This window comes from Phycodurus eques, chromosome 1, assembly GCF_024500275.1.
Source record: "Phycodurus eques isolate BA_2022a chromosome 1, UOR_Pequ_1.1, whole genome shotgun sequence".
NCBI lineage: Eukaryota > Metazoa > Chordata > Actinopteri > Syngnathiformes > Syngnathidae > Phycodurus > Phycodurus eques.
The window spans coordinates 43649175-43665251 of NC_084525.1; the positions used below are offsets into that span (position 1 = coordinate 43649175).

The window sequence follows — 16077 nt, forward strand, 5'->3', positions numbered from 1 at the left end:
TTTTGTTACTTTGGTGCCAGCTCTCTGTAGGTCATTCACTTGGTCCCCCCCGTGTGGTTTTGGGATTTTTGCTCACTGTTCTTGTGATCATTTTGACCTCACGGGGTAAGATCTCGCATGGAGCCCCAGATCGAGGGAGATTATCAGTAGTCTTGTATGTCCTCCATTTTCCAAAAGCTCCCACAGTTAATTTCTTCACACCGAACATCTTACCTATTGCAGATTGAGTCTTCCCTCAATTTTGTTTCTGGTGTCCTTTGAAAGCTCTTTGGTCTTGGCCATAGTGGAGTTTGGAGTGTGAGTGTTTGAGGTTGTGGGCAGGTGTCTTTTATACTGATAACGAGTTCAAACAGGTGCCATTAATACAGGTAATGAGTGGAGGACAGAGGAGCCTCTTAAAGAAGAAGTTACAGGTCTGCCAGAAATCTTGCTTGTTTGTAGGTGACCAAATACTTATTTTCCACCATAATTTGGACATAAATTCTTTAAAAATCACAATTTGATTTTCTGGTTATTTTGTGTCTCATCGGTGAGGTATACCTATGATGAAAATTACAGGCCTCTCATCTTTTTAAGTGGGAGAACTTGCACAATTGGCGGCTGACTAAATACTTTTTTGCCCCACTGTACATGGGTGCGCATTTATACACGAGAAATTACGGTAGTTTATGGTTATTTTTAATTTTCTTCTTCAATATGTTACTGATAGACTTCACAACGATCTAATCGGCTTGATCGGTATCGGCTGATAATTGGCATTTTATGCTGATCGGCTTTAATGTCATAATTCGCCGATCCGATCAGTTCTCCGCAAAAGACATTTACTCCGCGTCGCCATCGTGTGCAGTATATTTGAATCCAAAAGCTAGTTTATTTTTAGCCTTGTTACGTGTCTTTTGACGTAGTACTGGAAATTTCTGATATCCAATAAAAGTTTTTTTTTTTTTTTAAAACATGTCGGCAGTATGGGACAGACAACACGTCTGAGACAGACAACACGTAATGCGTGGATCAGACTACAAGACAAATTTGGTCTTTCACGATTGACTTTCACGATTGGTCTTTCACGATCAGACTAATGCAATAAAATATTGTATTCCGATACCACCGCATCCTGTTTTACGATCACTGGGCTTTCTCTTGTCAACTCAAAAGCCACCGGATACACGTTACCATGGCGACGACATCGCGACGCATGTATTATAAGAACAAAATGGGGGAAAACGTGCTGGTGGTCACCGGTGCTTGGGTGATTACGTTCATTTAAGGATTCATGAGGTATGTTCATTTACTTTTAATACGATACCACTCGCATGCAGGCAACAAAACGTTATGTACTCTAGCAAGCAAGTGCGAGCACTAACGGTTTTACGTAAACATGCCGGGGTTATGTGGAATCATGCGCTAAAAGTTTTGGTATGTGTGAAGTAATTTAATGACAAAGTAATGAAATTACAGTACGTTAGTTCCCATTATTTCTGTCATGCTGTAATGTTGGTTTGACCTGACTGATTATTATACATGACGTGACTCGAGCAGTGATCTTCAACCTTTATGGAGCGCAGGCACATATTTTACAATTGGAAAATCTCACGGAATACTTTTGAAGATACTTATTATACAGTACACAAGTATATACAGTAAATGAACAAGTCATTTAAATGGACACATTGCTCTATCTTGTGATCGGATCGGTGATCGGTTATTGTTTTTTTAAACTCGCAGATCAGAGATCGGCCCCAAAAATCTTGATCGTTTAAAGCCTAGTTACTAACGGGCTATTCCCCTTAAACGTCCATACTAGTAGCCAGCAGCAGCTTTCACCCTACAGTATAAAAAACATATGGAAAAACTTGTTGCTTGAATGGTCTTTTTTTTTTCTTTCCTTAATGTGCAAACAAAAACCTGCAACACGGTATGACAGAAACGATGGTGAGAGGACATTGATAACTACATTCCTCACAGCTCTTGCTGAATATATTAACAACATATTTTATTTATATATTCCTAAATTGAAAAACAAAATAAATTCCATATCATGAGTTTGATCATACAGAAGTTTGACTAAATCACTCTGATACAAATATTTTTCCTATCCATCAATTTTACAATTATTTACTATATTACAAAAGAATACATTCACTCCAATTTATGTCAAACACTGAATGCACCTCGCATTATTACGCAGCTGCGACGTGCCTGCCATGAATGGCGGCCATGGACACACTGAATCGGTTGCCAAATACAGCGTTTATCCGCCGATATATTAAGGCTCCTATACTGTGTGTTCAGACAGGTTTGTCCTGGAAGTCCCTAACAAAACCTGGCACACTTGAATTAAAATTAACTTTCATTCGAAAACCGTACTTTGACACCAGAATGAGTGCGTTCTCAATTACGTTCATCAGGCAGAAATGAATTAAGTTCCGTTCACGTTCGCACAAAACTAGTTCATGAACTTTCGTTCATTGAACTTGTTCAGCTACAACACTAATCATGTATATGTGTTTTAGGGCTGAACAATACAATTCCCTCCAAAAGTATTGGAACGGCAAGGTCAATTCCTTTGTTTTTGTTACATACTCAAGACATTTGGGTTTCAGATCAAAAGATGAATATGAGACTAAGGTTCAGAATTCCAGCTTTTATTTCATGGTATTTACATCTAGATGTGTTAAACAACTCAGGACACATCACCTCTTGTTTGAAGGCACCCACTTTTCAAGTGAGCAAAAGTATTGTAACGTGACTGATGGGTGTTTCTAGTTGCTCAAGTGTTGCCTTTTACATTGATTGCTTAAAAATTAGATAGTGCCTGTTTTTGGTTTTGGGGTTCAACTGTGAAAACTGACAGGAGTCTATGGGAGAAAAGCGAACCATTTTGAAGCTGAGAGAAAGGGGAAAATCGATCAGAGCTAGTGCACAACCTTTGGGCATAGCTGATACAACAATTTAGAATGTCCTGAAAAAGAAACTACTGGTGGACAGAGCAACAGACATTGAACAGGTCGGCCAAGGGTATCAACAGCACCTGATGTCAGAAACATTTTGAGAGCTGTGAAGAAAGACCCAAAGACAACAGTTAGTGACATCAATGCCAACCTCCACAGGGCAGGGATGAAGGTATCACAATCCACTGTACGAAGAAGACTTCGAGTGAAGAAAGATACAGGCCATACCACAAGATGTAAACCAATCATCAGCAAAAAGAATCAGAAGGCCAGATTGGATTTTGAAAAGACGTTCAGAGATGAGCCACAAACGTTTATGGACGAATGAGACCAAGAGTAACCTCTACCAAATTGATGGAAAGGCCAAAATATGGAGAAATAAAGGATCTGCCTATGATCCAAAACACACAAGCTCATCTGTGAAGCATGGTGGAGGTAATCTCATGGCTTGGGCTTCCATGGCTGCTTCTGGAACAGGCTGGGCTCACTTGTCTTTATTGATGATTTAACTCATGATGGTAGCAGCAGAATGATTATGGAGTCTATAAAACCATTCTGTTCTGACAATTTACAGAAAAATGCATCCAAGCTAATCGGCAGAACCTTCATCCTGCAACAAGACAATGACCCAAAACTAACCCTAACCCAAGAACTACATCAGGGGGGAAGGTCAATCACTTGACCTTAACCCAAAAGAGCATACATTTTACCTCCTGAAGAGGGGAAACTAACAAGAACTGAAAGAGGCTGCAGTAAAGGCACAGGCTTGCTGCAGTTATTGCAAGTAAGGGTTATGCCACCAAATACTAAATGTTATTCACTTTCAGTTAATTTGATAATGTCTGATACAATACTTTTGCTCACTTGAAAAGTGACTGGCTTCAGACAAAAGGTGCTCTGTCCTGAGTTGTTTCACACATCTACAGTGGGTACGGAAAGTATTCAGACCCCCTTAAAATGTTCACTCTTTGTTACAGTGCAGCCATTTGCTAAAATCTTTTAATTATTTTATCATTTCAAATTTTGATGTCAATATTTTCCTTTCCATCGCAAGACGAATGTCAGCTCCAATTATCGGATATCAGCCTCCTTGACTACGAATAATTGATATCGGCTCTGAAAAATAAAAAAATCACTAATTCTGGGAACCGCGTCACGTCATTTGCTTGCCCAACCGGAAGGGGACCCTCCACACATATTTTATAAGATAAATTAAAACATACTATATTGTGGTAGATTGTTATCATGTTATAAAATGGCTTATATCATAATATATTTTTTCCACATCACCCAGCACTATCCTGTCTGATGATACCAATGAGCAAATGAAATGAAGCACAAAACATCTCATCTGTTCATTGAGCTAAGGGACAGCTACAGTGGATATAGAGTGGATATACAGTGGATACGGAAAGTATTCAGAGCCCCTTAAATTTTTCACTCCTTGTTATATTGCAGCCATTTGCTAAAATCATTTGTTAATTTTTTTCCTCACTAATATACACACAGCACCTTATATTGAAAGAAAAAAAACGAATTGTTATTTTTGCAGATTTATGAATAAAGAAAAACTGAAATGTCATAAGTATTCAGACCCTTTGCTCAGTATTTAGTAGAATAATTTATATAGCGCATATCATACACAAGGTAACAATGTGCGTTACATGATTAAAAGCATTTTTAAAACAATGAACAAAAAACAGCTTATGAACATTTTAAACAAAGAAAAAAAAGTACAATTAAAACAGTGTACAGTGCAGGAAATATAATTTAAAAGTGGAAATGCTCTTAAAAGCATGAGAAAAAAGAGGAGTTTTTAACCTGGACTGAAAAACATTCACGCCTAGAGCATAATCGCTAAATGCTGCTTCACCATGTTTGCTTTGGACTCTGTGCGCCACTATTTGACATGAGTCTGTCGATCTCAGGAGCATTTCTTTCATGTAGACAGTACCTAAACCCATCCAATGGATGCATTTTCTACCGCTTATCCGGGTCGGGTCGCGGGGGCAGTAGCTTTAGCAGGGACGCCCAGACTTCTCTCTCTCCAGCCACTTCATCCAGCTCTTCCGGAGGGATCCTGAGGCGTTCCCAGGCCAGCCGAAGGACGTAGTCTCTCCAGCGTGTCCTGGGTCGTCCCCGGGGTCTCCTCCCGGTGGGACGTGCCCGGAACACCTCACCAGGGAGGCGTCCGGGAGGCATCCGAATCAGATGCCCCAGCCACCTCATCTGGCTCCTCTCAATGCGGAGGAGCAGCGGCTCTACTCTGAGATCCTCCCGGATGACCGAGCTTCTCACCCTATCTCTAAAGGAGAGCCCGGACACCCTGCGGCGGAAACTCATTTCGGCCGCTGGTATCCGGGATCTCGTTCTTTCGGTCACGACCCACAGCTCATGACCATAGGTGAGGGTAGGAACGAAGATCGACCGGTAAATTGAGAGCTTCGCCTTTCGGCTTAGCTCCTTCTTTACCACAACGGACCGATACAAAGTCTGCATCACTGCAGACGCTGCACCGATCCGTCTGTCGATCTCCCGTTCCATTCTTCCCTCACTCGTGAACAAGACCCCAAGATACTTGAACTCCTCCACTTGGGGCAGGATCTCATCCCCGACCTGGAGAGGGCATGCCACCCTTTTCCGACTGAGGACCATGGTCTCAGATTTGGAGGTGCTGATTCTCATCCCAGCCGCTTCACACTCGGCTGCGAACTGCTCCAGTGAGAGTTGGAGCTCACGGTTTGATGAAGCCAACAGAACCACATCATCAGCAAAAAGCAGAGATGCAATACTGAGGCCACCAAACCGGACCCCCTCTACGCCTTGGCTGCACCTAGAAATTCTGTCCATAAAAGTTATGAACAGAATCGGCGACAAAGGGCAGCCTTGGTGGAGTCCAACCCTCACCGGGAACGAGTCCGACTTACTGCCGGAAATGCGGACCAAACTCTGACTCCGGTCGTACAGGGACCGAACAGCCCGTATCAGGGGGTTCGGTACCCCATACTCCTGAAGCACCCTCCACAGGACTCCCCGAGGGACACGGTCGAACGCCTTCTCCAAGTCCACAAAACACATGTAGACTGGTTGGGCGAACTCCCATGCACCCTCGAGGACCCTGCCGAGGGTGTAGAGCTGGTCCACTGTTCCACGGCCAGGACGAAAACCACACTGCTCCTCCTGAATCTGAGATTCGACTTCCCGACGGAACCTCCTCTCCAGCACCCCTGAATAGACCTTACCAGGGAGGCTGAGCAGTGTGATCCCCCTGTAGTTGGAACACACCTTCCGGTCCCCCTTCTTAAAAAGGGGGACCGGAAGTTCTGTCGGAGGTGGGAGTTGAAACTCCTTCTGACAGGGGATTCTGCCAACTCACCACCAGGTGGTGATCAGTTGACAGCTCCGCCCCTCTCTTCACCCGAGTGTCCAAGACATGTGGCCGCAAGTCCGATGACACGACCACAAAGTCGATCATCGAACTGCGACCTAGGGTGTCCTGGTGCCAAGTGCACGTGTGGACACCCTTATGCTTGAACATGGTGTTCGTTATGGACAATCCATGACGAGCACAGAAGTCCAATAACAGAACACCGCTCGGGTTCTGATCGGGGGGGCCGTTCCTCCCAATCACGCCCTTCCAGGTCTCACTGTCATTGCCCACGTGAGCATTGAAGTCCCCCAACAGAACAATGGAATCCCCAGCGGGAGCGCTCTCCAGCACCCCCTCCAAGAACTCCAAAAAGGGTGGGTACTCTGAAATGCTGTTTGGTGCATAGGCACAAACAACAGTCAGGACCCGTCCCCCCACCCGAAGGCGGAGGGAGGCTACCCTCTCGTCCACCGGGGTGAACCTCAACGTACAGGCGCCGAGCCGGGGGGCAATAAGTATACCCACACCTGCTCGGCGCCTCTCACCGTGGGCAACTCCAGAGTGGAAGAGAGTCCAACCCCTCTCGAGAGGACTGGTACCAGAGCCCAAGCTGTGTGTGGAGGCGAGTCCGACTATATCTAGTCGGAACTTCTCGACCTCACACACCAGCTCGGGCTCCTTCCCTGCCAGAGAGGTGACATTCCACGTCCCTAGAGCAAGCTTCTGTAGCCGGGGATCGGATCGCCAATGTCCCCGCCTTCGGCCACCGCCCAGCTCACACTGCACCCTACCCCTATGGCCCCTCCCACAGGTGGTGAGCCCATGGGAAGGGGGACCCACGTTACCCTTTCGGGCTGTGCCCGGCCGGGCCCCATGGGTGCAGGCCCGGCCACCAGGTGCTCGCCTTCGAGCCCCACCACCAGGCCTGGCTCCAGTGGGGGGCCCCGGTGACCCGCGTCCGGGCAAGGGAAAACGAAGTCCATTGTTTGTCGTCATCATTAGGGGTCTTTGAGCCGTGCTTTGTCTGGTCCCTCACCTAGGACCTGTTTGTCATGGGTGACCCTGCCAGGGGCATGAAGCCACAGACAACTTAGCTCCTAGGATCACTGGGACACACAAACCCCTCCACCACGACAAGGTGACTGCTCAAGGAGGGTACCTAAACCATTTAGTTATTTATAGACCAGTAGCAGAACTTTAAAATTTATTCTTAAGATGACTGGAAGCCGGTGTAAATAAAATTGGAGTAATATGCTCTGACCTCTTTTTTCTGGTGAGAACCCGAGCTGCAGCATTCTGAATGAGCTGCAGCTGTTTAATGCTCTTTTAGAGGAGTTCAGTCAGAAGACCATTACGATAGTCAAGTCTACTTGAGATAAAAAGCATTAATGAACTTGACACATGCAAGCCTTCGCTCTGGATATGTTCTTCACATGGTACAAGGCAGTTTTAGTAATTGAGCTAATGCAGCCATGAGTCTTTTTGGGAATGATGCAACAATTTTTTCCACACCTGGATTTGGGGATCCTCTGCCATTCCTCCTTGCAGATCCTCTCCAGTTCTGTCAGGTTGGATGGTAAAGGTTGGTGGACAGCCATTTGCAGGTCTCTCCAGAGATGCTCAATTGGTTTAAGTCAGGGCTCTGGGTGGGCCATTCAAGAACAGTCACAGAGTTGTTCTGAAGCCACACCTTTGTTATTTTAGCTGTGTGCTTAGGGTCATTGTCTTCCTGGAAGGTGAACCTTCGGCCCAGTCTGAGGTCCTGAGCACCCTGGAGAAGGTTTTCGTCCAGGATATCCCTGTACTTGGCCGCATTCATCTTTCTTTCGATTGTAACTAGTCGCCCTGTCCCTGCAGCTGAAAAACACCCCCACAGCATGATGCTGCCACCACCATGCTTCACTGTTGGGACTGTATTGGACAGGTGATGAGCCGTGCCTGGTTTTCTCAACACATACCGCTCAGAATTAAAGCCAAAAAGTTCTATCTTGGTCTCATCAAACCAGAGAATCTTATTTCTCACCATCTTGGAGTCCTTCAGGTGTTTTTTAGCAAACTCCATGTGTCTTGCACTGAGGAGAGGCTTCCGTCGGGCCACTCTCCCATAAAGCCCCGACTGGTGGAGGGCTGCTTGATGGTTGACCTTTTAGAACTTTCTCTCATCTCCATCTCTGGAGCTCAGCCACAGTGATCTTTGGGTTCTTCTTTACCTCTCTCACCAAGGGTCTTCTACCCCGATTGCTCAGTTTGGCCGGACGGCCAGCTCTAGGAAGGTTTCTGGTCGTCCCAAACGTATTCCATCTAAGGATTATGGAGGCCAATGTGCTCTTAGGAACCTTGAGTGCAGCAGAAAATTTTTTGTAACCTTGGCCAGATCTGTGCCTTGCCGCAATTCTGTCTCTGAGCTCTTCATGCAGTTCCTTTGACCTCATGATTCTCATTTGCTCTGACATGCACTGTAAACTGTAGGGTCTCATATAGATAGGTGTGTGGCTTTCCTAATCAAGTTCAATCAGTATAATCAAAAACAACTGGACTCCAATAAAGGTGTAGAACCATCTCAAGGATAATCAGAAGAAATGGACAGCACCCGAGCTAAATATGAGTGTCACACCAAAGGGTCTGAATACTTATGGCTGTGTGATATTTCAGTTTTTCTTTTTGAATAGATCTGCAAACATTTCAACAATTCCTTTTGTTCTGTCAATATGGGGTGCTGTGTACACAATGAGGAAAAAAATGAAAAAAAGATTTTCGCAAATGTCTACACTATCACAGAGAGAGAGAAATTTAAGGGGGTCTGAATACTTTCTATACCCACTGTAGATGTAACTACCATGAAATAAAAACTGGAATTCTGAACTTTTGTCTCATTTTCATCTTTTGATCTGAAACCCAAATGTCTTCGGTATACAACAAAAACAAAGGAATTGACCTTGCCATTCCAACACTTTTAGAGGGGATAGTATATCGTTTGAGCATGTACGCATGTGCAATATTCACATTGTAGGAGAAGTTGCTGTGTTGATATGCAGTAAATCAATTAATATTAACAAGTGACCAACAGGGGGACCTGGTTGGACATACTAATAATATTAGCACCGATGTCACGGTAAATTATAACCCACCAAAAAATACACACGGAGCAGCCCAGAGTGTTACATAGTTGGATTTTTGTAATGGTAAGTATTAACGAGGACACGGGAAACAATTACACGCCTGCATTTACTGTATCTCTCTTCATAATGTAACGAACAAATACATGTCGCAACAGATTACACTTGGAGGAAAGGGGGAGAGCCACGGCAGTATTGAAGAGACAAACTTCAGGTATATACAACAACATGTTTTGCTTGAAGTAATGCACTCAAATATAGAAATACTAATGCATATGTTAAACTATTGGTGTAAAATAACATTTAGTAAAAACAAATGAATAGTGTTAGAAATGTGCTAATGACACTACAGTATAAGTGGGCATCAAAAGAAATTAACCTAATGTCGGGCTGGACTATTGCTCAACACTAGTGCGTTTAAGTACAGGTAGACTTCATATAAATGACTGTATACTTTTGTGCTCGACTGGGCGTAGTTTTTCTAGATGGAAATAAACATGCGTTCTGGTTTTCACATTACATGTATGTTATCCTGTATTTTTTAACATCGCAATATCTCTCGCAGGGTTAAAGAAATATCGCAATGTCATTTTTTTCCAATATTGTGCAGCCACAGTGAATGTGTGTGTGTGTGTGTGTGTGTTCGGGTGTGGGTTTATTCCATCTACAGGCTCTTACCTCTGAGAACTTGTCAAAACTGTTCAAGTCTTCATCGGAGTCATCTTCCCAGTCTTTCCAGTTATTGAAGTCCACACTGAGGCAGTTGCACTGACAGAGAGAAAAACAGACCATTTACAGTGCCGTCTTTACCATTGATGTCGTCACAATTCCTGAAAGTTGGCACATCATCAGGGTCAGGTCGTGCTTTGTTCACAATTACATTATTTATTTTTTATTTAATCTTTATTTATCCAGATAGAACATTAAGAACAGTTTCTTATTTACAATGTTTACAGTAAACTACATCTGGGAATGACAAATAACAGCAACAACGTTTTGGCTCTTATTTGGATATTGTTTTGCAAGCTGAAACTCTTCACAGTACGATTGTGATTGGTGGAATGAGGTGCGCAGTGCATGTTGGGTACTAGAGTTCTTTTGCTCCCCACATTGCCAGGACATTTGTAGTGTTTCCTCTACATACTTTACTTGGCAGACCACTCAACTAAATTGACAGCCGCCCAAGATGAAGAAACTAAAACGCACTCACCACCAAAAAAAAAAAAAAAAAAAAAAAAAAGAGTTTGTTGTCACATTTCTGTCGGGCCAATTATATATTACTCGTGCACTCACTGTAGTAGTCTCACCACGCTGCACTATTTGCATATCTGTTGTTGACCAATACTGGCCACTCATGCCAGAGTAGCATCTGCTCCATTTGCACACTGATTGAGGAGTATCTGCAACATTTGCACAATCAACATTGTCCCAGATTATCGCGCTACTCGTCACTTTAACTCGCTTGAAGTCTTGGCGCCCTGTGCACAATGGTCAGTGCACCGGACTATTGCAATATTAGTCATTAGAACTGCTCTAAGTGCTAGAGGACTCAAAAGACAAGATTATACTGTACTGACACAGGAAAAGCTCCACTGTTTATCTGCCTCACGGCTCTGCACCGTGATTAGCCAGGCTAGCTATCTAGCAGCGTCACTCGTCGGCAGATTATTATGTCCAATAATACATGCAAAACGGCAGTGCGACACGAGATTTTATCACACGACCAGCTTCGTGGCTCTACAATGTGATTAGCCAGGCTCGCTAGCTAGCGTCGCTAATCATCGCCTCCATGGCGGCTTCGTTGCTGGCAAAACACGGTAGCGCGGAATGTCCCTGGAGTAAACCACGTCGCACACAGCCACGGAAATGCCAGAGTGGAGCTGCCTGTGCGACAGATTCAGAGTCACTGATCATCGCGTCACTAAGTCGCTAATAACCGTCTCCATGCCAGCTTTGTTGCCAGATTATTATGTCCAATAAACGTGGGCTAACGAGAACTTCATTCATCATCAAAGTTCAAAGGACACATAGCGCACCAATGCATAATGACACTTCCAGACACTGTTCTGTAATTTACGGCCATGAAACAGGCAATGAGTAGTAAAAAAGCACAAGATGAATAGCAACAGTGAAACAGAAATGCAGAATTGTTTGTAGGCAGATGACGTCGCAGCGTCTTACAAAACGCTGTGCTGTGGAGATATCATAAGACCATCTAATTGAAGCGTAAGTCTGTGTTATTTGTTTTTGTTTCTATTCTGTGCCTTCAAAATATGTCTTCATGTGAAAACGGTTAGTGGTGCTAAAAGGTTTGAGGACCGCTTTTATTTTACATTGTGCATTGTTACAATGTCAGTGCGATGTAAATTGTTTTAATAATTTTGTAATTATATTTGAAGCAATAATATTAATTTGTCCAATTGTGTGTGTGTGCATGCGTGAGTGTGTGTGTGTGACAATAAATATACTGTGGGTACGGAAAGTTTTCAGACCCCCTTAAATTTTTCACTCTTTGTTATAGTGCAGCCATTTGTTAAAATCACGTAAGTTCATTTTTGTTCTCATTAATGTACACACAGCACCCCATATTGACAGAACAAAATATTTATTGTTGAAATCTTTGCTGATTTATTAAAAAAGAAAAACTGGAATATCACAGAGCCATAAGTATTCAGACCCTTTGCTGTGTCCCCTCATATTTAACTCGAGTGCTGTCCATTTCTTCTGATCATCCTTAAAATGGTTCCACACTTTCATTGGAGTCCAGATGTGTTTGATTATACTGGTTGGACTTGATAAGGAAAGCCACACCCTTCTCTATATATGACCTTACAGCTCATAGTGCATGTCAGAGCAAATGAGAATGTTGAGGTCAAAGGAACTGCCTGAAGAGCTCAGAGACTGAATTGTGGCAAGGCACTGATTTAGCCAAGGTTACAAAAACATTTCTGCTGCACTTAAGGATCCTAAGAGCACAGTGGCCTCCATAATCCTGAAATGGAAGACGTTTGGGACGACCAGAACCCTTACGAGAGCTGTCCGTCCGGCCAAACTGAGAAATCGACGGAGAAGAGGCTTGGTGAGAGAGGTTAAGAAGAACCCAAAGATCACTGTGGCTGAGCTCCAGAGATGCAGTCAGGAGATGGGAGAAAGTTCGAGAAAGTCAACCATCACTGTAGCCCTCCACCAGTCGGGCTTTATGGCAGAGTGGCCCGACGGAAGCCTCTTCTCAGTGCAAGACATATGGAAGCCCACATTGAATTTTCTAAAAAAAAAAAAAACACCTGAAGGACTCCAAGATGGTGAGAAATAAGATTCTGACAAACGTAATTGAGCATCTCTGGAGAGACCTGAAAATGGCTGTCCACCAACGTTCACCATCCAACCTGACAGAACTGGAGAGGATCTGGAAGGAGGAATGGCACAGGATCCCCAAATCCAGGTGTGAAAAACTTATGCATCCCAAAAATACTCATGGCTGTATTAGCTCAAAAGGGTGCTTCTACTAAATACTGAGAAAAGGGTCTGAATAAATATGGCTGTGTGATATTTCAGTTTTTCTTTTTTAATAAAGCTACAAAGATTTCAAAAATTCTGTTTTTTTCTGTCAATATGGGGTGCTGTATGTACATTAACGAGGAAAAAAAATTACTTAAATTATTGCAACAAACGGCTGCAATATAACAAAGAGTTAAATATTTAAGGTCTGAATACTCAATTTGATATCACAATTTTACCCCCGAATGTCAACACTTGATGTGACTCAATATTTATTGTATTCAAGTTTCTAAATGTATAAAACCGAAACCAAATTGATTTACATTATAAAGAAGAACATTTAAAATTATAAACATAAAGGAATAAATTGCTTTACCCTACATTTATTTAAAAATATAATCTTAAAACTAGAGCTGTGCGCAGCTATAATCGGGCCCTCGCACCGTTGGGGTACTTGCAGTTTGAGGTCCTGGCAGGTTGGGGTATTGACACGATGAAGAGCTACAAATTGCCCCCGGGCGGTAGGATGGACACCACGCTTTAGGACATATGCAAAGTTATGGCCCATATTGAGTAAATGTGGGCCACACAAATATGGAGGCTGACCCGCAAATGGCCCCTTGGCCATACGTTGAACACCACTGCTGTCAGAAGCGCAAAGCTGTGTAACAAGTTATAATGTGAACATGCGGGGCATACAAAAATGGGGGATGGCCCCCAGGCACTAAAATAAATAATTAGTTAGCAGAGAAATTACTCAGTACTTGAGAAGTTATTTCACTGAATACGTTGCTACTTTTACTCACGTAATTGTTAGGAGGACTACTTTTTACTTTTGTTTGAGTCAAATTAACTCCAAAAGTCTTTCACAAATCTTTCCAACCAAGTCATGTATGTTGAGTAAAACTATTAAACTTTGATAATGCATCATTGCCCAACAACCCTTTGAGATTTTCGGAAATATAGGTCACAATCTTAGGTGTTTAAATTAAATCTATCACACCACACAGTGCCTGTAAATAAACACAGTAATACTCTTCAAAATGGAGAGTATTTCCTAAACAATTTAGAGAGAGGTGAACCAACCAGCTCTGCGTAGCATGATGAGAGGCTGTAAAATAAAAACGTAAAATGAGTTTCCTCCGCAGGGTGTCCGGGCTCTCCCTTAGAGATAGGGTGAGAAGCTCAGTCATCCGGGAAGATCTCAGAGGAGAGCCGCTGCTCCTTCACATCGAGAGGAGCCAGATGAGGTGGCTGGGGCATCTGATTCGGATGCCTCCCGAACGCCTCCCCGGTGAGGTGTTCCGGGCACGTCCCACCGGGAGGAGACCCCGGGGACGACCCGTGACACGCTGGAGAAACTACATCCTTCGGCTGGCCTGGGAACGCCTCGGGATCCCCCCGGAAGAGATGGATGAAGTGGCTGGGGAGAGGGAAGTCTGGGCGTCCCTGTTAAAGCTATTGCCCCCGTGACCCGACCTTGGATAAGCGGTAGAAAATGGATGGATGGATGGGACCTCGCAGGTCTATCTGCTCTGGCCCTCATAATAATAGGAATAATTTCTACAAAAACAATAGGGACCTCGCAGGTCACTGCTCGGGACCTAATTAGTAATGCACCGAAATGAAAATTAACTGAAACCAAAGAAACAAAAATGAGAAACCCAAGGCCGAAAACTGAAAAAGCGGAAGAAATTCCATCCATCCATCCATTTTCTGAGCCGCTTATCCTCTCTAGGGTCGCGGGCGTGCTGGAGCCTATCCCAGCTGTCATCGGGCAGGAGGCGGGGTACACCCTGAACTGGTTGCCAGCCAATCACAGGGCACATACAAACAAACAACCAGTCGCACTCACAGTCACACCTAGGGGCAATTTAGAGTCCCCAATTAATGCATGTTTTTGGGATGTGGGAGGAAACCGGAGTGCCCGGAGAAAACCCACGGGGAGAACATGCAAACTCCACACAGGCTGGGGATTGAACCCGGGTCCTCAGAACTGTGAGGCTGACGCTCTAACCAGTCGTCCACCGTGGCGCCGGAAGAAATTATTATGCCAATTATTAGTAAAACTCCATTTATGACTGCAGAGCTGCTAACCTATAGAAATTCCCTTCCAGAACAACTTGTCTGAATTTCCATATTTTTTTAATTATGTCAATAACATTACTGCTGGACAGTTATTTCAGTATATGTAATAGGATAAAAAGAATTAAAAGAATAAAAAAAAAAGAAAAAAAAAGAATAGGTGGCAGCAATGCACTAAATGGGCCCAGTCTGCTGGAAATCAAGAAGATACTAAGAAGAAAAGTGATGGATGGACATCCCATTACAGATAGACACCCAGATATCCTTATAAACATAATTGCATTACACAGTCGCACCGACACAACAAACGCACAATTTACCAACATTGGGTGTGTCGGGGAGTTCACTCTAGGCGCAACACGAAAACACAAGAGCTTCAACTGCCACTATGATTGCTCCGCGCTGTTGTTTTGTTTATGTTACAAAAGTCGCAGCACTCTTTAACGTGATACAAGCATCGCACTTGATGACATCCTTCATCTTCAGGTGATTTTACACGTATATGCCTGTTTTTGTCGTAACATCTTTTATACATGTTTTGGAGACTTTGATGTTTCCAAATGACAGACGTGTGCTTTTTTGGGACCATTTATGGCTCGCTAATTGCTAGCATCTACTCAATGCTAGCGGAAGTCTCGTGGCGAAAAGTACAGGAAAATGAAATCGATGATCCCCTTTTTCCAGAGAGCATTAATAAAATATCGATCTAATCAAGTTTTTCACCGTATCACCCAGCACTACCTCTAACCTGAACAATTGAAGAATGAGAAACCTTTTCAAGAGGGGAATTTAAAAAAAACTGTGATAATGTGGTTGCACAAGTGTCCACACCCTTTTAAAACTGGCCATGTTCACAATTTAAAAAAAATAAAATAAATTTAAAAAATCACATTCAAAGTTGTTCAATGGAAGTCAACACACACCTGTCACCATTCAGAGTACCTCTGATTAACCCCAAATAAAGTTTAGCTGTCTTAATAGGCTTTTCATTTTAAAAAAAATAAAAAATTGAGAAAGGCCTAGCGGATTTTGTTGGAACGGCATGAGGTCGAGGCAG

The 16077-nt window shown here is 43.5% G+C and overlaps 1 protein-coding gene across 2 annotated transcripts in view; it reads right to left on the bottom strand.

The window, feature by feature from the left end:
• The window catches only part of ptges3a (prostaglandin E synthase 3a (cytosolic)), a 67436-nt gene that overhangs the window by 29727 nt on the left and 21632 nt on the right, over positions 1 to 16077 (bottom strand). For both annotated transcript variants that reach the window (XM_061693566.1, XM_061693571.1), the window contains exon 5: positions 10116 to 10205. In XM_061693566.1, coding sequence (XP_061549550.1) covers positions 10116 to 10205 — 90 coding nt within the window. The remainder of the gene's footprint in view (positions 1 to 10115; positions 10206 to 16077) is intronic.